A 22,612-nucleotide genomic window follows, 5' to 3' on the forward strand; every position below is an offset into this window, starting at 1 on the left:
AGAGAGAGTTCAGGTTAAAACATGGATAAATCTCCCCACCATAATGTTGAAGTAAAAAAACCAAAAAGGTTATGAACATATAAAACATACATAATTTCTATAAAATAATGGATGCATACCTACAAATAATGAAAGTATAAAGACATGCATGGGAATAATAAGCATCAAATTCAGGTTAATGTTTACTTTTGGAGAAGGAATGGGAGGGAAAGGAGCAAGATTGAGGCTGGTATGGAGAGGGCTTGAATTGTATTTGTAATTAATCTGGAGCAAATATGAGAAAATGTTTCTATTGGGGTGGTGGATACACAAGTATTTATATTAATAGATATGTAGATAGACTACATATATTCTCTGTATTTTTGCATGCTGAAATATTTAAGACATTAAAAAAGAATAGAAAAAAAGTTTATGCCGGGCGCGGTGGCTCAAGCCTGTAATCCCAGCACTTTGGGAGGCTGAGACGGGCGGATCACAAGGTCAGGAGATCGAGACCATCCTGGCGAACACGGTGAAACCCCGTCTCTACTAAAAAATACAAAAACCTAGCCGGGCGAGGTGGCGGGCGCCTGTGGTCCCAGCTACTCCGGAGGCTGAGGCAGGAGAATGGCGTAAACCCGGGAGGCGGAGCTTGCAGTGAGCTGAGATCCGGCCACTGCACTCCAGCCTGGGTGACAGAGCCAGACTCAGTCTCAAAAAAAAAAAAAAGAAAAAAAGTTTATATGCTTTGTAGAAGTTGTTAGGACTCCCTTGCCATAATTCTTTTCTTCCAACCAGTGTGAATTTAAGAGAGGGATCTGAACCACAAACCAACCATAGAAAAGCTTGTCATTTCTTTAGTTTTTCCTTTTACTCACATTAAAATGTTTTTTATATAGTATTTAGATTCTGTATAACTAATCCTACTCATTACCTATTTTGAAGGAACATTTAAGTCTATACATGTCAGTTCTAGTTTGTTCATTTTTCACTCTTTTCTCTACATATGTATCTGTGAAATTATTCTGCCAGGAGTACCAAAACCCATGCTTTTTTGAGAAGTCAAAGAGAAAACCAAATAAGAAAAAGAATAGTTGGTTTTATATTTTAGTAAATTCAATTATAGCACATTTCACTTAGAAGCACTAATATTAATTCTTCCTTCCCAATAGTGGGTGTTTAGTAAGTGTTGGTTTTTTGAATGCATTAATGAAATATCTGAAGATATTAAATTGAGTGATAATGTCATAAGTATAACATTTTGTTTTCATAGCTGAGTTTCATTGCTGATGAGGAAGTATGACATTTTCACTCTAGGGAGATTATTTATTTTAAGACACTTACGAGGAAAGTAAAGTAAATCCTTTGCTATACTTAATTACTTTTTTTTTCAAATTGTTGAAAATCTAAGTACGTAGATTCCATATAAATACTAATTTTAATCACTGGTATTGAAGAAACAATAAAACATTAATGAAAATGTCATGATAGTATGATAACATGCAAGTTCTGAATTCATTTATGATTATTTAAAATGTATTTTTAGATCCAGCTCATTCATAATAGTAGCATATTTTATATTAAAGATATGAAAATGCATAACATTTAAACAAAATTTGGAATATATTTGAAAGACTTAAGAATAACTTAATTGCCAAAACAATCTTAGAAAAGAAGAAAAGAGTCGGAGGGTTCACACTTCTTGATTTCAAAACCTACTATGAACCTACAGTAATCAGGACAGTCCTGGTGTAAAGAAAGACGTATAGATCAAGGAAATAGAATTGAGGGTCCAGAATTAAACCCCCACATTTAGGGCCAGTTGGTTTTTGACAAAGGTGTCAAGACAATTAAATGGAAATAATAGTCTTTTCAACAAATGATGCTGGGACAATTGGATATCCACATGCAAAAGAATGAAGTTGGACTGTCGCTGCTCACTATATAAAAATTAATTTAAAATGGATCAGAGGCCTAAATATAAGTACTAAAACTATAAAACTCTTAGAAAAAAACAGGTATTTTTTGTGACCTTGCATTAGGCAATGGTTATAACACCAGAAACACAAGCAAACAAAGAAAAAGTAGATAAATTGGACGTCATTACACTTAAAAGTTCTGTGCTTCTAAGGACACAGTTAAGAAAGTGAAAAGACAACCACAGAATGAGAGAAAATGTTTGTAAATCAAATATAACAGACTTAACATTCAGAATATCTAAAGAATTCTCAACAATGCAAAGGCAAACAACCCAATTTTAAAATGCATAACTGATTTGAATAGACATTTTTCCAAAGAAGGTATACAAATGGTCAATAGAACATGAAAAATGTTCAGCATCATTAGTCACAGGGAAATGCAAATTAAAACCTCAATGAGATACCACTTCGCATCTACTAGGAAAGCTATAATCAAAAATATAATAAGTGTTGGTGAGGTTGTGAAGAAACTGAACTATTATACATTGTGGTGGAATTATAAAATGGTATAGCCTTTTTGGAACATATTCTGGCAGTTCCTCAAAAGTTTAAACATGGAATTACTATGTGGCTAAGCATTTCCACTCCTATGTATATACCCAAAAGAATTGAAAACCTGTACCCACATAAAAACTTGTACATCTATGTTCACAGCAGCATTATTCATAATAGCCAAAAAGTGGAAATAACTCAGCTGTCCAACAACTGTTGAGATAAACAAGTATTGTGTAGTCATACAGTAGAATATTATTTGACCATAAAGAGGAATGAAATATTTACATATGCTACAACACAGATGAATCTTGAAACATTATGCTAAGTGAAAAAGCTAGACATGAAAGACCACATACTGTATTTCATTTATATGAAATATCTAGAAAATGCGAATCTATAGAGACAGAAGGTAGATTAATGGTTGCCAGGAGCAGGAGGAAGAGGCAATGGGAAGAGACTGCTAATGCATATGGAATTTCTTTTTGAGGTGATGAATATGTTCTAAAATTAGATATTGGTGATGGTTGCACAACTCTGTTAACATACTAATAACCACTGGATAGTACACTTTAACAGGATGAATCTTATGGCCATATGGATTATTTTTCAATAAAGTGATTATAAAAGAGGATAACTCTATTACCTTTATTAGACTGCATTTAACTTTCCAAGTTTTAATTTTTTATTTAAAATATTCTGTAATGATGCTTTATAAATCCTGTGATAGTTGATTACTCATACAAGTATTTGAAGATAAAATAAAAATATATATCACAGTGACAGTATTCGATATTTAAATAAATGTGTAATAGAATAATTTGTGCTTGTACTTTTTTGAATGAAATGTTAAAGAGAATTTTGTTCTGAGATTTTTTTGTTATTACATTTATTGTGGGTAACTACTAATACAAATTACATATGGACTATAGAGTGTGTATGAATTCATCTCAGACTTATGCCAGAGTAGAAAATAAACTAGAAATGGAATTGACGATGTTACTTAATTCCTAATACTATAAATTGTGAAAAATCATCACTACTCTTGAATGTTTATTAATGTTTTTCATGTTAAATATTAAGAAAACTTGAAAAAAATTATAATTTGGAAGTACATCTGTAACCTATGAGTAAAATGGGTCTGGGTATTGTAGTGGAGTGAACTTTCATAGATAGGACAATCAGACATTTCCAAGATATGTTTTCAGCACCTGGCACAGTGTCTGACACACAGTAGAAGTTTTAAAAATATTGACTGAATGAACAAAAAATGTGATGCGCATAGTAATTTACTCTAAGTAAATTTGCTCTTTTGGCTAATTCTTGCCATTGAAATTGAAGACTGCCTTTGAAGGAGATTATTCCCGTATAAGAAATACTAAAATGAACAAACAAAACAAATGGTTAATTAGACTCTTCTCAGCTAGACACACTTCTAAAATCTTACGTCTTTAGTTTTTAAAAATTCACATTTAATGAGGACAATTTACACACAGTAGACTTCATCCCTTTTAAATGTGCAATTCAGTGCACTAAAAATGACAATATAGTCATTTAAAATACTACTAGAGTGAGATATAGAACATTTCCATTTCCCCAGATGTTCTCTCATGGCTCTTGGTAGTCTGTCCCTTCACTCCACCCCTAATCCCTGGCAACCATTAATATGATTTCTGTCCCTCTAGCTTTACCTTTCATGATGTCATATAAATGGAGTAATACAATATACCTTTTGTGTCTGACTTCTTTCACTTAGCAAAATGCCTTTGGGATTCATCTATATTCTTGCACACATCAGTAGTTCACTCCTTGTTATTTCTGAGTAGTATTTCATCTGTAGTTTCAAATTTTCGAAAAGACAAATTTGTTGGATCATGTCTATGCATACATAAGTAATAATAACCCAACAACTTTGGATGATCTTACTGCATATTGCAGGAGTATGAGGTAATTGGTTCTGCTGGCATGTCCCACATGTGACCATGGATGTTCCTGTTCCAGAACATTTAGCTTGCAGCTATACTACAAGTTTGGGAATATTTCATAAGTAGCTCTTTAATACTTCCCTGAACTTCGGTAGCAGTGTGTCAACTTAAACTCAGAATTTTATTTATTTTTTCTCCAAGCGTCTAACTAGCTTAGCTGATGCCCTTGCAGTTTACATTTTCTCTCTAGAGGCTGGGTGGTGATCTTAATTTTTGTGGACCATCTGGACAAATATTAAATAAAGAGCTCTTATGCCTTAAGAAAGATGGCTGACACACATCTCAAAAATAATTGTGGTTTCTAGGCCCATGATTTGGAAAGATTGATGTATTTTATGGCAATACAGCAGGTAGGAAATAAAGAACATATTCTAGTCTATATATTTTATTCTAATATACTATAATTTGCTTTTTTGTTTTTGCTAAATCTGAGAAAAGGGACATAACTTCGATGTAGTTCTAAGGCAGCAGAAGAGTGTTAAAATTAAAGACAAGTTTCTATTTTATCTTATAGAAACAGTCAAATGCTTGATGAAGATAATATATTGAATGAAACACCAAAATCCCCCGTGATTAATTTACCTCATGAGACTACTGGTGCCTCACAACTGGAAGGAAGCACAGAAATAGCCAAGACCCAGATGACTCCCACAAATAGTGTGGTGAGAAATTTGAGATCTCATCCATTTATAATATGTTCTTCAAATTATGATGAAGGCAGAAAAGACAACTGAAATTAGGCCTATTATGATAATATTGCTAGCATTTATCTACTTTTGCTGATTTTAAGTTAAGCTCTAGAGAATATGGCAGTAATCCAACATTTAAACTAATAGAAATAATTTCTTTGTTCAAGAAATTTGATGAACTCAGTCTACAGTTGCATATGGGTATTTTAATGGTAGTATTCTGCAAAGCAAATATTTTGCAAATTCATTAAAGACGTGATTATTTTTAGTAATTTATAGGTGCCTTTTTAGTCTTTCCTAGGTGAAAATAGAGACTTCAGTAAGCAGCAGCGAATCCTTGCTGAGAGGAAAAGAGTCCTTCCAGCTTGGATGTTAGCAGAACATTTAAGTGATCAAAACCTTTCAGTACCAGCAATCAGTGGAGGTAGGTTTTTGTTTCTACTAATGCTGACTTTCAAGAAAACAGTAAACAGAATTTGAAAGTTTTTCTGAAGAAAAACTATAAACTATTTCTATGGAGATAGAGGTCATGTAAATGTATAGCTTAGCCTAGTTGTTTTTAGTTGTGAACATGAAGTCTAATTTAAAACATAGGCTATTACTTTGTGCCATTTATCAAATACCACCCTAATTTTTTTTCATTTGACAAGTGCTATTATGTGATTTTATATATATATATATATATAAATTTCTTTATCCACTCATTGATTGATGGGCATTTGGGCTGGTTCCATGTTTTTGCAATGGCAAATTGTGCTGCTATAAAAGTGTATGTGCAGGTGTCTTTTTCATATAATGACTTCTTTTCTTCTGGGTAGACACCCGGTAGTGGATTGCTAGATCAAATGGTAGATCTACTTTTAGTTGTTTAAGGAATCTCCACACTGTTTTCCATAGTGGTTGCACTAGTTTACATTCCCACCAGCAGTGTAAAAGTGTTCCCTTTTTACCACATCCACACCAACATCTATTATGTTTTTGATTTTTAAATTATGGCCATTCTTGCAGGAGTAAGGTGATATCGCACTGTGGTTTTGCTTTACATTTTCCTGACAATTAGTGATGTTGAGCATTTTTTCGTGTGTTTGTTGTCCGTTTGTATATCTTCTTTTGAGAATTGTTTATTCATATCCTTAGCCCACTTTTTGATGGGATTATTTGTTTTTTTCTTGCTAATTTGTTTTTTCTTGTAGATTCTGGGTATTAGTCCTTTGTCAGATGCATAGTTTGCAAAGATTTTTTCCCACTCTGTGAGTTGTCTGTTTACTCTGCTGATTATCTTTTGCTGTGCAGAAGCTTTTTAGTTTAATTAAGTCCCATCTATTTATCTTTGTTTTTATTGCATTCACTTTTGGGTTCTTGGTTATGAAGTCTTTTCCTAAGCCAATGTCTAGAAGGGCTTTTCTGATGTTATCTTCTAGAATTTTTATAGTTTCAAGTCTTAAATTTAAGTCTTTAATCCATATTGAGTTGATTTTTGTATAAGGTGAGAGATGAGGATCCAGTTTCATTCTTTTACATGTGACTTGCAAATTATCCCAGCACCATTTGAATAGGGTGTCCTTTCCCTACTTTGTATTTCTGTTTGCTGTGTCAAAGATCAGTTGACTGTAATTATTTGGCTCTATTTCTGGGTTCTCTATTCTGTTCCATTGGTCTATGTGCCTGTTTTTATACCAGTACCGTACTATTTTGCTGGCTGTAGCCTTGTAGTATAGTTTGAAATCGGGTAATGTGATGCCTCCAGATTTGTTCTTTTTGCTTAGTATTGCTTTGGCTAGACTTGCTTTGGGCTGTCTTTTGGTTTCACATGAATTTTGGGATTGTTTTTTCTAGTCCTGTGAAGAATGATGGTAGTATTTTGGTGAGAATTTCATTGAATTTGTAGATTGCTTTTGGCAGTATGGTTATTTTCACAATATTGATTCTACCGATCCATAAGCATGTGATATATTTCCATTTGTTTGTCATCTGTGATTTCTTTCAGCAGTGTTTTGTAGTTTTCCTTGTAGAGGTCCTTTACATCCTTGGTTAGGTATATTCCTAAGTTTTGTTTTTGTTTTTGTTTTGTTTGTTTGTTTTTTGCAACTATTATAAAAGGGGTTGAGTTCTTGATTTGATGCTCAGCTTGGTCACTGTTGGTGTACAGCAGTACTACAGATTTGTGTACACTGGTTTTATATCCTGAAACTTTGCTGAATTCATTTGTCAGTTCTAGGAGCTGTTTGGATGCATCTCTAGGGTTTTCTACGTATATGATCATATCGTCGGCAAACAGTGACAGTTTGACTCAGTGACAGTTTGACTTATTGACTCTTTACTGATTTGGATGCCCTTTACTTTTTCTCTTGTCTGATTGCTCTGGCTAGGACTTCCAGTGCTATGTTGAATAGAAGTGTTGAAAGTGGACAGCCAATATAGTTCTAATTTATTTTATTTTTTATGTCTCAGGTACTAGCTCTTGGATGTTGTCATGAGTTTCTTAGGACTGGGCTGAATTTTTTTAAATGTCCATTAGTGATGGAGAAGTAAATATATTTAGGCAAAGGTTTTCAGAGTCTCCTCTTTCTTGATCTCCAGTTATCTCTGTTCCTTCAGCCTTCCAGGCCACAAGACTAATCTTAACTCTTAGGTTAGGATACTCCTGGTAGATTGAAAAAGGAACTTTTATATTTTCACTGGTATCATGCTATTCTATAGAGCTCCTCTTCCTGCATCTTCTAAGCTACCAACATGAAGTTGTAAAAAGTGGTACATGCTGATGAAGATTGAACTAGTCCCCCAACTGTTTGGTTTGCATTTAATTTTGTACTGTGAATATTTTCACCATGGCGATTTGATGCGTATTATAAATATTGAGCATTTATACATTATTTTAATTGGACTATAGTTCAAACTGTACTTACATTTATGTAAAGTGCTAGTTATTCTGTTTACTTTGTTTCCAGCAACTTGGTCAAGTTATTTAATTTTAGTAGTTTTTGAACCTTATATTTTCTAGCTGTAGAATCATATTATCTATAGAATTAGGGTAATTTTGGCTCTTCTGATCTATCTACTGCTTTCTTTTCTTGTCTTATTTGCTGAACCCTATAAACTTTAAATAAAAATGGTTAAAATTGGTCTGTTCTTGTTCATGATTTTAATAGAAATTCTCTTAATATTTTAGCATTTTATATGGTTGGTATTAGATTCTGATAAATAGTTATATCATGTTTAGTATGGTTCACTTTATTTTTACATTTTATTTTCAGGAATAACTGTTGAATTATTTAGAAATGTATTGGTATAGAAATAGTTCTGCATTTTCATGTGTTAATGTAAGTAATGATATTGGTAGATATACTAATGTAATATACTGTGCTTGTGTTCCTGGAATAAGTTCAGTCTTTTGATAACTTTTTATTTTTATACTCTGTTAGATTAAATTTGCTAATATTTGGTTTAGGACATCTCTTTTTTTTTTTTTTTTTTGAGACGGAGTCTCGCTCTGTCCCCCGGGCTGGAGTGCAGTGGCCGGACCTCAGCTCACTGCAAGCTCCGCCTCCCGGGTTCACGCCATTCTCCTGCCTCAGCCTCCCGAGTAGCTGGGACTACAGGCGCCCACCTCTGCGCCCGGCTAATTTTTTGTATTTTTTAGTAGAGACGGGGTTTCACCGTGTTAGCCAGGATGGTCTCGATCTCCTGACCTCGTGATCCACCCGTCTCGGCCTCCCAAAGTGCTGGGATTACAGGCTTGAGCCACCGCGCCCGGCCCAGGACATCTCTTATCTATATTATGGTTAGTCCGTATTTTTCTTTATGTGTGCCTTCTATGTGAGATTTTAATGTTAGAGCACTGAATTATTTGCATATATGGTCAGGGACAATTTGAATAATTGAAAAATTATGTTTCTTCATGGAACTCTCCTGATCTGGGCCTGATGCCTGCTTTTAGTAGTTGATAATTCTGGCAGAGGAATAGGTAATTTAGACCAGAAAAAAAGAAAAAAAAAGAATGAAACATGCAGAAACAGATAAAAAAAAATACATTTAATTTATAAACACATACCAGTTCAAACTGATGGAGAAAGGGTATATTATTCAATAAATGATGTTGAGAAAATTGGCTCTCCATTTTGAAGAAAATAATGTTAAAGTACTACTTTATACCATATTCAGAAACAAATTTCTATTGAATTAATAGTCTTAATATAAATATTAAAACAAGGCATTTGAAGAAAGTATGGGAAAAATATTTTGATTACTCCTGTACACTTTCTTAAGATGATCGGGAACCTGGAATCCTAAGGGAAAAATTGATAGATTTACCTAAATAAAAAGGAAAAATACTTCTATGCAAAAGACACTATAAATAAAGTCAGAGGCAAATAATAGCCTGCCAAGAAGTATACTGAGATACATTATCTACCACACTTATAAAAGAAAGTTTTTAGAAAATTGTCTACTTAGTAACAAAAAAGATAAAACTCAGTAGAAATTTTGGGCATTATGTGTGACATACTACAGAATAATAAATACATATAGTAAATGTTATGACTTTACTATCAGGTAGGAACATGTAAATTGAAAACAACTAGTTACCATTTTTTGTTCATTAACTTATCAACATTTAAGCAATTGATAATATCCACTGTTGGCAGAAAGGAGTATTATGGAACATTACTTGTGGAGGTATAAATTAGTACAGCCTTTCAAAATCACTTGTATCTCTTAAATTTTTAAATATACAATACACTTTGATCCAGAAATTGCAATCTTAGGTATTTAAACCACAGAAATAATAACATTTGTACTTTTAGTCCTGTATATGTTTATGCATATGTATTTGTAGATATATTTGCTTAAACACAGGAAAAAATTGAGAAGTATACACATGCAATAGTTAATATAGCTGTTTGGGAGTAGTTCCTCTAGAGGGTAAGATTGGATGGATGTATTTTTAATGATACACACACACACACACATATATATATATATATATAATTGAGCTATCGTTCATGTAGTATTAGTGTAACAGCTCATATAAGTGCCATTGGTAATAGTTAAAATCAAGCTGTTTTGTATTAATAGTTAATTTCTTTTATATTTCTATCATTTGACTGTACCTATTTTGGATTTCAGAAGAATATTTGCCATACCAGATATAAAGACTGTTGTTAGCCATTTTAAGCTATTCGTTTTTTATACACTCTTCGTGAAGAGCATTTTAATAATACCAAAATGGCTTCTCGTGCAGGAAAAAAAAAAAAATTAGCTCTAGTCCCTAGAGGCGGTTTGTAGTAAAGAATTTGGAGTTTTGAAGAACTATTTTAAATATATATATATTTTAATTTAGAATTTTGGGTACATGTGTGACACTTGGAATATATAAACTACCATTTGTGTAGAAGCTGTGTCTTGTTTAATTTACTGTAGTTCTTAGCATAATCAGCAATACCACTAGTTCAGTATGTCACTTGGTTTAATTCATAACTGTTACAGCATTTGGTCATTTGTTGTACCAAGCTACACAGTCCTATTAAGTCCTGTTTATGACAGTTTCCAAAAATGATATGAACTATTTTCTAATTTAGATTCTTGATGAATGTTTAAATAATTTAGTTAAAATTTAGTTATTATAATAGTTTATTCCTCAGTTTCATTTGATAAATGTATTATTTTTATATTGGTTCAATTGATATTCCTGTTTGATAATATGGACAGTATTCTATTGGCATTTCTTTCCTGAACTGAATGAGGGAATGTTATTTTAGGCTACTTGAATGTCCTTTAGAATTGGACTAAGCAAACTACAGCCCATGGGCCAAATTTGGCCCACTGCGTGTTTTTGTAAATAAAGTTTATTGAAACATGACCATGGTCAACCGTATGTGCATTGTCTGTGACTGCTTTCATGTTACAAAGACAGAGTAGGGTAGTACTGACAGACACTGTATGGCCTACAGAGCTTAATCTGTTTACTTTCTGGCTTTTTACAGAAAAAGTTTGCTAATCCCTGCTTTAGAACATTAGAATAATGACTACAGATTGCTTTACATACCTATATCCTGGCTCTTAAGGGAATCTTTGGACAAATTGTTTATGTTCAAAATTCATTTAGTCAGAAATATTTATTGAGCATGAGTTTTGTGCTAGGCACAGTTGAAGGTACTGGAGACAAGGGAGGTACGGTGAACAAGGCATGTAAAGTTTCTGCCTTCATGAAGACATCGTTTGCAAGTAGAGGAGAAGGACAATTTGCCTTGGACAATTATGAATTTGTTAACAAAATGTGATAGTGACTTAGGTTTGCCAACTGCATTAAACTTTGGGTAAGTATTTTATGGGATACAATATCCGTTGTTAGTGAGATTTATTTACTTCATCGGCAAAGTCTGTAGAAGTCACTTCCCTGTTTGGGTTATTTTGGGTTTGCCTGTAATCCCAGCACTTTGGGAGGCTGAGACAGGCGGATCACCTGAGGTGAGGAGTTCAAGACCAGCCTTGCCAACATGATGAAACCCCGTCTCTACTAAAAATACAAAATTTAGCCAGGTGTAGGGTAGTGCGCACCTGTAATCCCAGCTACTCGGGAGGCTGAGGCAGGAGAATTGCTTGAACCAGGGAGGCGAAGGTTGCAGTGAGCTGAGATCGTGCCACTGCACTCCAGCCTGGGTGATAGAGCAAGACTCTATTTCATTTAAAAAAAAAAAAAAAAAAGCTTAAGTTTAATTCCTCACTGTAGATGTTAGGGTTTAATAAGTAGTATATGTACAATAGCAAAGACTTGGAATCAGCCCAGATGTCCATCAGTGACAGACTGGATTAAGAAAATGTGGCACATATATACCATGGAATACTATGCAGCCATAAAAAAGGGTGAGTTCGTGTCCTTTGTAGGGACATGGATGCAGCTGGAAACCATCATTCTCAGCAAACTATTGCAAGAACAGAAAACCAAATTCTGCATGTTCTCACTCATAGGTGGGAATTGAACAATGAGATCACTTGGACACAGGAAGGGGATCATCACACACCGGGTCCTATTTTGTGGGGGTTGGGGAGGGATAGCATTAGGAGATATACCTAATGTAAATGACGAGTTAATGGGTGCAGCACACCAACATGGCACATGTATACATATGTAACAAACCTGCATGTTGTACACATGTACCCTAGAACTTTTAAGTATAATAAAAAAAAATAAGTAGTATATGTAAAGTTCATTGGATAGCTATAAGTCAGATTTTCTGTTAGAGAAATTCAATTCTACAATTAAAAAAAATAACATGTATCAGGTACTCTGCTAGATAGTTTACATATCTTACTTCATTTACTTCTAATAATTCCATGAATTATAATTCCCATTACCCAGATGATGAAACCAAAGTTCAGAAAGGTGAGATGAAATAGTTAAGGGATGGAGTCCCCATTTGCATCTCAGCCTGGTAGAATGCAGGCCTGGAGCTCTTAGCCATTTTGCTGCTTAATACTTGCTGAGATTTGCACATAAGTGTTTCCAAGTTAGCATTTTTTTTTTCTTTTAAGACGGAGGCTCACTCTGTCACCCAGATTGGAGTGCAGTGGTGTGATCTTGGCTCACTGCAACCTCCACCTCCTGAGTTCAACTGATTCTCATGCTTCTGCTTCCTAAGTAGCTGGGACTACAGGTGCACACCACCGTACCTGGATATCTTTTGTATTTTCAGTAGAGACTGGGTTTCACCATGTTGGCCAGGCTGGTCTCGAATCCTTTTTCTTTTTTCTTTTTTTGGTATAGATTATTGACATTTGAAGATACAGAAGATAATTTTCTTCTTTTTCTTTATGTGTGTTTAAGGTAATGTAATCCAGGGAAGTGGAAAAGAAGAAATCTGCAAAGATAAAACCCAACTAAACACAACACAGCAAGGAAGGAGGCAATTAATTTCATCAGAAAGTTCAGAAAATACATCAGCAGAACAAGATACAGGAGAAAAGTGCAAAAATACTGATCAGGAAGAGTCTACCATTTCATCCAAGGTGATTTTTAAAAATTCATTATTTGATTGTTTCTTCGTTAGGTATTTTAGATAGAAATTAATCATATGCTATATAAGGAGAAATCAAAGCTGCCTTTTATTGCTGAGTTTATGAAGACAAAAACTAGCCCAATTTTTTCAGACTTACTGAAACTAATCTTTAATATAGTATTGTTTAATACAGTATTTGTTGAAAATTTAGAAATTTTCAGACTGGAAAAAAAAAGGGGGAGACCACTTCACTCTGGTCATAATTTGGCACCTCTGTTCTGAAAACCTGGCTTCTCTTATTCCATTGGTGGTTGTTCTCAGATTGCGTTTAACCACCATTTTCTTGCTAAGTGTGATGAGAAAAACAAATTGATGGGATAGTTCTTAAGAGCCTGTTTCAGGATCACTTCTGGGCTAACTGACAATATTTGTAGACCTTCTTTCCTCTTTCAGTTTTTGCTAACTCACTAGAATGGTTTGGCTGAAATACGCATTCTGTAACACTGGGTTCTTAAAGAAAATGAGGACTATTTATTGGAAGTACTTAAAAAGAGAGAGAAAGATAGAGATGGCCCCAGGACAGAAAGTTCAGGCATGCTTCCTTTCTAGGGAGAGGTAGCTTATGATGACAGTTTTCATGATCCTTTTAGTCCCATGGCTGAGCTCTGTGGATCCCTGTCTCAGTCTCAGGGAAAACCAGAGGAACAGGATTGTTCATGGAAGACTGTGCACCAAAATGACTGAAATGCCAACATCTACCTTAGAGGTCAGTCTTCGAATATATTCTCCTCACTCCTATCCTCTCTCCCAAAGAGAGGAACCGCTTCTCACTGGAGCCTGTGTTCCAGCTAGAGAAGTGGGGCCTGGTCACTATACACTCAATTCCTTTGCTTTACTTATGGAGGCAAGCTTAATAAATAAAAACAAAATGTTTTCTGGCTCAGATATATTTGCCATAAAACTTATTAAAACAAAATTTGTTTTGTATAAACTTTGGGCCCTCATATACTGTATTCTCTGAACTCTGAACATGTCACTTGACGTTGCCTTTTTTCAAGAGAAATTATTGTGTTCAGAAGAAAATCTGTAGTATACATGTTTTCCTCTGTTTATCCCAACCCATAAGGTTTGATAATCACAAGAAAAACTTTGAGAAACATCTTAATTGATGGATTATAGAGAGGAGCAGATCCAAGATATTCAAGCTATTTGTGAGGTTTTGATGACATCAAGGGAGTATTACAACCAGGTCTGAGGAATGCCCAAGTTCTGTTTGGCCAATTGCTTTTCCTTTCCTTCCTTGTGAGGAAGATTTACCTCTTCTAGCCCAGGAAAAATAAGGCTTAAATTTTCATGATCCTTTATGCAGGGCTCTCTGGTAAAGCTGAGCCAGAGAATGTGACTTAGACTGAAAATCCCAGCAGAGCCTTTCCAAACCCCACCCTCCATCCCTGCCCAGTTTGAGTCTGAACACTGAACCTTTAGAACAGCTACTCCTAAAGGGATGGCTATAGTGCAGAGCAGGTGAGAGAGAAAACAAGAGTCTATCTAGTCTAATGGCAGGAGGTTGCCAGCTACAAAAAACCAATAACAGTTTGGCCAGGCCTACATTTGGATCAATGTACTTGGAAAAAATTACATTCTCTTTGGGAAAAGTAGGAGAAGCAATGGAGAGAAGGGACAAAAATCACTTTTGTCCCACTAGACCCTGTTTCTGAGATTCTGATTCATTTGGTGTGTGGAGCCTGTGCATCAGTGGTATCTTAAATAAACTCTCCCAATTTTAGTGTCCCTTCAAAACTGAGAGCTACTGTTGTACCATCATTGAACATCTCAGAGGAAACTGAGGCCCAAGATCACATTTGTTAGTAACCTTGGCTTCAAATGTAGGTGTATTTTCATTTTGGGTATAATGAAGTTTTCTACCATACATATTAGACTATGTAAAGAGTTTTCTGACTCTAGTAACTTCTCTTCATAAGACAGTTGTCAGAAATAGTCTATATTTTTCTTTTTTTTTTTTTTTTTTTTTTTTTGAGACGGAGTCTTGCTCTGTAGCCCAGGCTGGAGTGCAGTGACCGGATCTCAGCTCACTGCAAGCTCCACCTCCCGGGTTTACGCCATTCTCCTGGCTCAGCCTCCGGAGTAGCTGGGACTACAGGCGCCCGCCACCTCGCCCGGCTAGTTTTTTGTATTTTTAGTAGAGACGGGGTTTCACCATGTTAGCCAGGATGGTCTCGATCTCCTGACCTCGTGATCCGCCCGTCTCGGCCTCCCAAAGTGCTGGGATTACAGGCTTGAGCCACCGCGCCCAGCCTATATTTTTCATCAGTTCTTATATGTCTTTCTACAACTCCTTCCCAGTTATGTAACTTTCTAATTTAGATGTGAAAATGAGGGTACTTGAATTGATTAACTTTAGCGAAAAGGATGGTTGCCATGGTTTGAGTGTTTTTATCTCCTCTAAAGATTTATGTTGAAACTTAATCCTCAGTGCAACAGTATTGGGAGGTGGGCCTAATGGGAGGCTATTTAGGTTATGAGGGCTCCGTGCTCATGAATGGATAATGCTGCTATAAAAGGGCTTGTGAAGCTGGATGTGGTGACATGCACCTGTAGTCCCAGCTACTTGGGAGGCTGAAGCAGGAGGATTGCTTAAGCCCGGGAGTTTAAGGCCAGCCTGTGTGACATATGGAGACCTCATCTCTAAAAAAATGGTGGGAGGCTTGGCTTGTAGAAATGGGTTTACACTCTTTCACTCTTCTGCCATATAAGGGCACAGCATTCATCCTCTCATGCCCTTCCACCTTCCCTCATGTAAGAATGCAGTAAGGAGGCTCGCACCAGATGCTGGTGCCTTGATCTTGAACTTCCCAGACCCCACAACTGTGAGATAAGAAATTTCTGTTCTTTATAAAATTCCCAGTTTGTGATATTCTGTTATCGCAGCTATAAAACAGACTAAGACAATGTATTTCCTTTATAATCTATATTATATTATAATCTAATGAGAACTCTTATAAATGACAGAAGGAAGCCTAACCGAAACGACATAAGTGAAAATAGTATGGTAAAGTGTTTTAGCTGTTTATTGCTGTGAAACAAGCTACCCCAACACTTAGTGACTTAACACAACATGATTATGTCAGTGATTATGATTATATTCTGTCTTATAATTGTGTGGGTTGGCTGGGCTCAGCTGGGCAATTCTTTTATGGCATGTTTTTGGTGTCAGCTGGGCTTCATTCAGCTGAGAACTCAGCTGAAGATGAAGCATCTGTGATAGCTTTACTCATGTGAATGGTGCCTCAGCAAAGGTTGGTGGAATGGCTGAGCCCACCTCTGTCACCGTACCGTGAAGTAGCCTAGACTGAGCATCTTCACCTGACAGCTGGGCCCCAAGAAAGTGATGTCAAAGCTGTTAGATCTTTTAAGGCCTAGAACTAGAATTGTCATTTAGCTGAATTCTTTTGGTCAGAGCAAGTTACCAGGTCTCAGATAAATGACACTGTGAGATGAGGGTGAAGACAGCATTGTGACCAGTTAATAGAGAGGGGTCCTTGAAATGTTTTCAATCACAGAGGTAATCCCGGCAGCTCACTAGAGGACAGATTGCAAAAGAACCAGATAAAAGACTTGGAGGTAAGGAAAGAAATTGCGGCATTAACACAGTGAAGAAATAGAGAATCTAAGCTAGGGCAGTGACTTTAAGGATGGTAAGAAGTATTGGATTATAAAAGCATTCAGGAATAACATTGTAGGACTTCTTGCTTGGATCTGGGGAGATAGGGCAAGAAAACAGTAAAAGACTTCTAAATTTCTGGCTAGCATGAATAGATGAAATATGTTGGCAGAAACTTATGGCAGAGAACACAGAGGCAGAATGTCAGTTTTGACATTTAGAGTTCGAGGAGCATAGAACATTGAGAAAGAAATGTCTAGCTAGTGGTTGAAAATATGAGTGTGAAGCTCAGGAGTGAAGTTGGGGCTACAGGTTAGGAGTTTTTAGTCTTTAGTACGTCAGTGTTAATGCGATTGAGGCAGGACTTTTAAGGTAATTTATCACCACAGACATTCTTGCCAGGAGCAGTTTGGAAACAGCAATACATTACTTGATTGAAATTGTTCTAGGTGGAAGTTCTTTATCTTGTCCCTTCTAGTACATTAACACTCAGATGGTTGAGGGACAGGGGGAGGGCTTATTTGAGAATTTAACCGGCTATTTCAATAGCCTTAATAATACATTCCTGCCATCTCCAAACACCCAGGTCACCCTCTACCAGCTCATGCTCTTCCATCCCTCAGGTTTCTAATGTGTATATTTACATTGTAGGGGATTTGGCCACTCTATCATGAGTCGCCAGCTTTCCACATTTAATGCTGCCCATTTTCATCTAATCTAAGAAATAAGCAATATGGGATGCTTAGGAAATATAGAGCTCTCTGACTTTCTCCTACTTCTTCCAAGTACAGAGCACCTTCCATCTTTCCTGTTCGCTCACTCGCCAGTTCAGTGGCTTACTCTAGCTCCTGAGCTTTGTAATTGGCACAGTGCAAATTTATGTCTCAGCAAACTTACAAATTACTGCATGTAATGGATTTTGGGGTCATTTATAAATAATTTAAACCATGAATGTTAAATTCTTGAATGCCAAGGGTGTACTATAAATCAATATTTCATGGAGTTCCATAAAGAGCATTATGATTTCCAGCTTTTGTGCCTCTTAAAATATATTTGATTACCCTGATCCATAGTATTGATATTTGGGACTTTAACATTTCTTTCTCTTTTAGAATAAATTAACATGTTAAACCTACTCCTTGTGAGGATTTAAAAATAAAGCAAACTCTTCTCTAATTCACAGAAGTAGACAGAGTTGAAATATGATACTATGGATTTTATTTCTTATATTTCATATTCATTGGTTTATTTTTTATTTTTAAATGGCAACATAATAGATGCTTATTGTCAAAAATGGAAGTATCAGGAGCATTTGAAGTAAAGAATGAAAACCTCCATTTGCCTCGTCCTTCAATCTCATTGCCTTACTAATTTTTTGGTCTGTCTCCTTCTAACTCTTTTCATTTGGATTTACACAAGTGAATGCACACATAGATATATAAGGAACTTTTTAAAAGCTAAATGGCACCACAGTATAGATATTGTTCTTGCTTAGTTAAAAAACATCTTTAGATGTGTCATTATTATTTTAATGTCTGCATAGTGTTTCATAGTAAGAATATAATATAATTTATTTAACCACTTCCCTAGTTGTGCTTTTTTTTTTTTTTTTTTTTTTTTTTTTATGTGATAAGATAGTGAGTGGGATTGTTTCCTTGTCCCAGAACTGCTGCTAAGGCTCAAAGCTGGGAATAGAAGTACTAATAAAGTATCCCATGTTAAGGAGCCCTCAGCAGTAAGAACTAGCCCTTTCCCTTTATGGTTTATTGAAAGCTATGAAAGCGATTGCCATCCCAGCCCCCTAGGCTTGATACAAAGGGAATTGAGAGGCTGAAAGGTTTTAAGGTTAAGGGAAGTGCAGTGTTTATGGTGGAAATTATTTCTTCCTTTTCTGAAATCAAGAGAAGAGGGGCATTCTAAGATAATTACTTGTGGAGCTTAGAAATGCCAGCAGAAACAAGAGACACGTTTTATTGAACACCTGTTAGCCAGTGGATTTGCTGACCTACCCCACTGCTACCTGAACAAGGAAAAAGAAAACTGGGGAAAACTGACCCAGCGGGGACTGCCAAGTAGGGAGGTGGGTTAGAATTGCCCAATTCTCACTCGAGAGTTCCAGTTGCTGGCACAGGCCAGTTGGTCCTGTAGTTGGGGGGTTGAGATTGGGGTGTACCTGTGCAGCCTGGGAGCAAAGAGCGTATGTTTTAGATAGACATGACATGAATGTTGCCAGTGAGGGTCAGCCTGTTAAGAACATGACACATTGTTGAACAGTGACTCTTAAGAGATTTTAAAGATTACGTTCAAATGAAAGCTAGTATCTTATATTTTATTTGTATTTTCTGGTTATTTTTCACTGAATGTTTGACATGATTGTAAAGGTTTGATGCAACTGTAAATTTGTTTTCTTTTTTTTTCTTCTTCTTTTTTTTTTTTTGAGATGGAGTCTTGTTCTTGTTGCCCAGGCTGGAGTGCAATGGCGCAATCTCGGCTCACTGCAACCTCCACCTCTCAGGTTCAACCGATTCTTCTGCCTCAGCCTCCCAAATAGCTGGAATTACACACCCACCACCACGCTCAACTAATTTTTTATATTTTTTAGTGAAGACGGGGTTTAACCATGTTGGCCAGGCTGGTCTCAAACTCCTGATCTCAGGTGATCCACCCACCTCAGCCTCCCAAAGTGTTGGGATTACAGGCATGAGCCACCACGCCTGGCCAAATTCCTTTTCTAATAACTAAAAATGTTTTAAGTTATTAAACTAAGCACATAGAAAATAGTGGCATTTGATAACTTTAAAATGTGAATCTTGAAGTTTTAAGTTTACATTTTGCATGGGTCTTGTAGTTTTGTGCTATTATGCTCATATCTTTAAAAAAAATTTTTCATTTATTTCTGACGTTTTTCATATTTGTTTTACAGGAAATGCCACAATCATTTTCTGCAATCACATTAAGTAACACAGAGATAAATAATATTAAGACTAGTGCACAGAGAAACAAACTTCCAATAGAGGAACTTGGTAAAGTTTCTAAACATAAAATTACCACTAAAAGAACACCACATAAAGAAGATGAGGCAATGAGCTGTTCTGAAAATTGCTCAAGTGCCCAGGGCGAGTCATTCCAGGATGAGTCTCAAGGGTCTCATTCTGAGTCCAGCTCTAATCCCTCCAGTCCTGAAACTTTGCATGCAAAGGCGACTGATTCAGTTCTACAAGGTTCTGAAGGAAACAAGGTCAAGAGGACATCCTGCATGTATGGGGCAAACTGCTATAGGTAAAATGAAATTATAGTAGCATTTAGTTCCATTATTTTGATAGCATGTAGCTATGTAGATACATGCTACAGTGTGTTAAAAACCTAATAAAACCCACTGGCCTAAAGGTTAGGGACTTTATTGTGTTTCTGCTGTTTGTACTTCATCAGTATATCTTCTAGAAAATCCTTTTAAGGCTTTTAAGATACAGTGGGAGAATTAAATGTTTTATGTATAGACATGCTGACTAATGTGAGGATCTGAATACTGGGAATCCAGACATGAAAACTGAATCCCTCAGGTTGAAATACCTGTTATTTAGTGTTTTCTTAAATATTAGAGAGATCGCTTCCTAAACAGTTGTTGTACACAGTATAACTATAATTTTAGGTTGTGTTTAGCTGTCTTATTTATACTTGTGCGTTTTTCTTTGTATTTTTCTAATGGTGTGTTGAATCATCATGGTACCCTCTAAAACAACCAAATATAATAATCCTGGATTGATGGGTTGCTCCTATACTTGCTTCATTTATTTGCACTGCCCTATATACTCTGATGTCTTATTTTGAGAATTCGAATTATAATCTCTTAGTTTTAGACTATACTTTCATCCATAGTGTTTATAGTAACATGTTTATAATTACACAGCCCTATTTCAGAAAGATTTGTTTGCCATTCCAACTTGCCAAACCAAATATCCTAGCAATCCTTTCCAGTAGTTTGTCTTTTGTGTCAATAAGACACTAGTCAGTGTGTGTACATATAAAACATTCAGTTCCCCCATGTATCTTAAAAGCCTATGGCAGGATTTTCTAGAAGGTAGATATCTTTATTGCAATAGTATATTTTAACATATTCTGTTAATTTCACATTCATATTCTCTTTAAAATGTTTTGCCATTTTAGCACTTGAATAACTCATATTTTTAAATTTGAATAGTTCTGATTTATGCTTTTTGAAACAATTTCGTACATATGCAATGGCTTTAGTTTCACATCTGGACCATAATGTAAAAACTTGCAGAATAGAAGTATATAAACCTTCTGTTACCTTGGATTGTATTAATTTGCCAGGGCTGCCATAACAAAATACCAGATTGGGTGCTTAAACAACAGAAATGTATTTTCCCACAGTTCTGGAGGCTGAAAGTCCTAGATTGTAGTGTCAGCAAGTTTGTTTTCTCCTGAGACCTCTTTTCTTGGCTTGCAAACTGCCACTGTCTCACTGTGTCCTCACATAGCCCGTTCTCTGTACACATACCTTCCTGGTTTCATTTCCACATCTTGTAAGGACACCAGTTATATTAGGTTAGGGCCCCACCCTTGTGACCTTTTTTGACCTTAATCATCTTTTTAAAGGCCCTATCTCCAAATTAGTCACACTGGAAATTAGGGCTTCAACATATGAATTTTGGGCGGTGGGGAACAATTCAGTTCATAACACAATTTAAAAGAGAAAATTCGTAATGGTCATCTCAATAGAGAAAAGTCATTCAATAAAATTCAACATCCCGTTTATGAAAAAAATTCTTAATTATATAAGAATAGAAAAGACTTCTTCAGTTTAATCAAGAATATCTACAGAAACCAACAGCTAATTTCATACTTAATGGTGAAAGATTGATGTTGAGAACTAACCAGTATGTCTGCTATCACCACTCTTATTCAACATTGTAGTAGAGATCATAGCCAGTACACTAAGGCAAGAAAAAGAAATAACTAATGTAAAGTGGAAAGGAAAAAATAAAACTGTAATTATTTACAGGTGACATGATTGTATAATTTTGAAAATTCAGAATCTTTTTTTTATTATACTCTTGAGTTCTGGGATACATGTGCAGAACATGCAGGTTTGTTATATAGGTATACACGCATGTGCCATGGTGGTTTTCTGCACCCATCAACCCACCATCTAGATTTTAAGCCCCACATGCATTAGGTATTTCTCCTAATGCTATCCCTCCCCTTGCCCCCACCCCCTGACAGGCACCAGTATGTGATGTTCCCCTCCCTGTGTCCATGTGTTCTCATTGTTCAGCTCCCACTTATAAGTGAAAACATGCAGTGTTTGGTTTCCTGTTTCTGTGTTAGTTTGCTGAGAATGATGGTTTCCAGCTTCATCCATGTCCCTGCAAAGGACATGAACTCATTGTTTTTTATGGCTGCATAGTAGTCCATGGTATATATGTGCCACATTTTCTTTATCCAGTGTATCATTGATGGGCATTTGGGTTGGTTCCAAGTCTTTGCTATTGTGAATAGTGCTGCCATAAACATACATTAGCATGTGTCTTTATAGTAGAATGATATATAATCCTTTGGGTATATACCCAGTAATGGAATTGCTGGGTCAAATGATATTTCTGATTCTAGATCCTTGTGGAATTGCCATGCTATCTTGCACAATCGTTGAACTAATTTACATTCCCACCATCAGTGTGAAAGCATTCCTATTTCTCCACATCTTCTGCAGCATCTGCTGTTTCCTGACTTTTTAATGTTTGCCATTCTAACTGGCGTGAGATGGTATCTCATTGTGATTTTGATTTGCATT

At 35.8% G+C, this 22,612-nt stretch overlaps 1 protein-coding gene across 1 annotated transcript in view; it reads left to right on the top strand.

Moving 5' to 3' along the window:
• APLF (aprataxin and PNKP like factor) overlaps positions 1-22,612 on the top strand; it is a 97,735-nt gene that overhangs the window by 39,962 nt on the left and 35,161 nt on the right. Inside the window, exons 4-7 of the mRNA XM_025354315.1 lie at positions 4,950-5,097; positions 5,416-5,548; positions 12,947-13,128; positions 19,724-20,079. Of these exons, the coding sequence (XP_025210100.1) occupies positions 4,950-5,097; positions 5,416-5,548; positions 12,947-13,128; positions 19,724-20,079 (819 nt within the window). The remainder of the gene's footprint in view (positions 1-4,949; positions 5,098-5,415; positions 5,549-12,946; positions 13,129-19,723; positions 20,080-22,612) is intronic.

The sequence above is a fragment of the Theropithecus gelada genome, chromosome 13 (assembly GCF_003255815.1).
Source record: "Theropithecus gelada isolate Dixy chromosome 13, Tgel_1.0, whole genome shotgun sequence".
In the NCBI taxonomy this organism is placed as follows: Eukaryota; Metazoa; Chordata; class Mammalia; order Primates; family Cercopithecidae; genus Theropithecus; species Theropithecus gelada.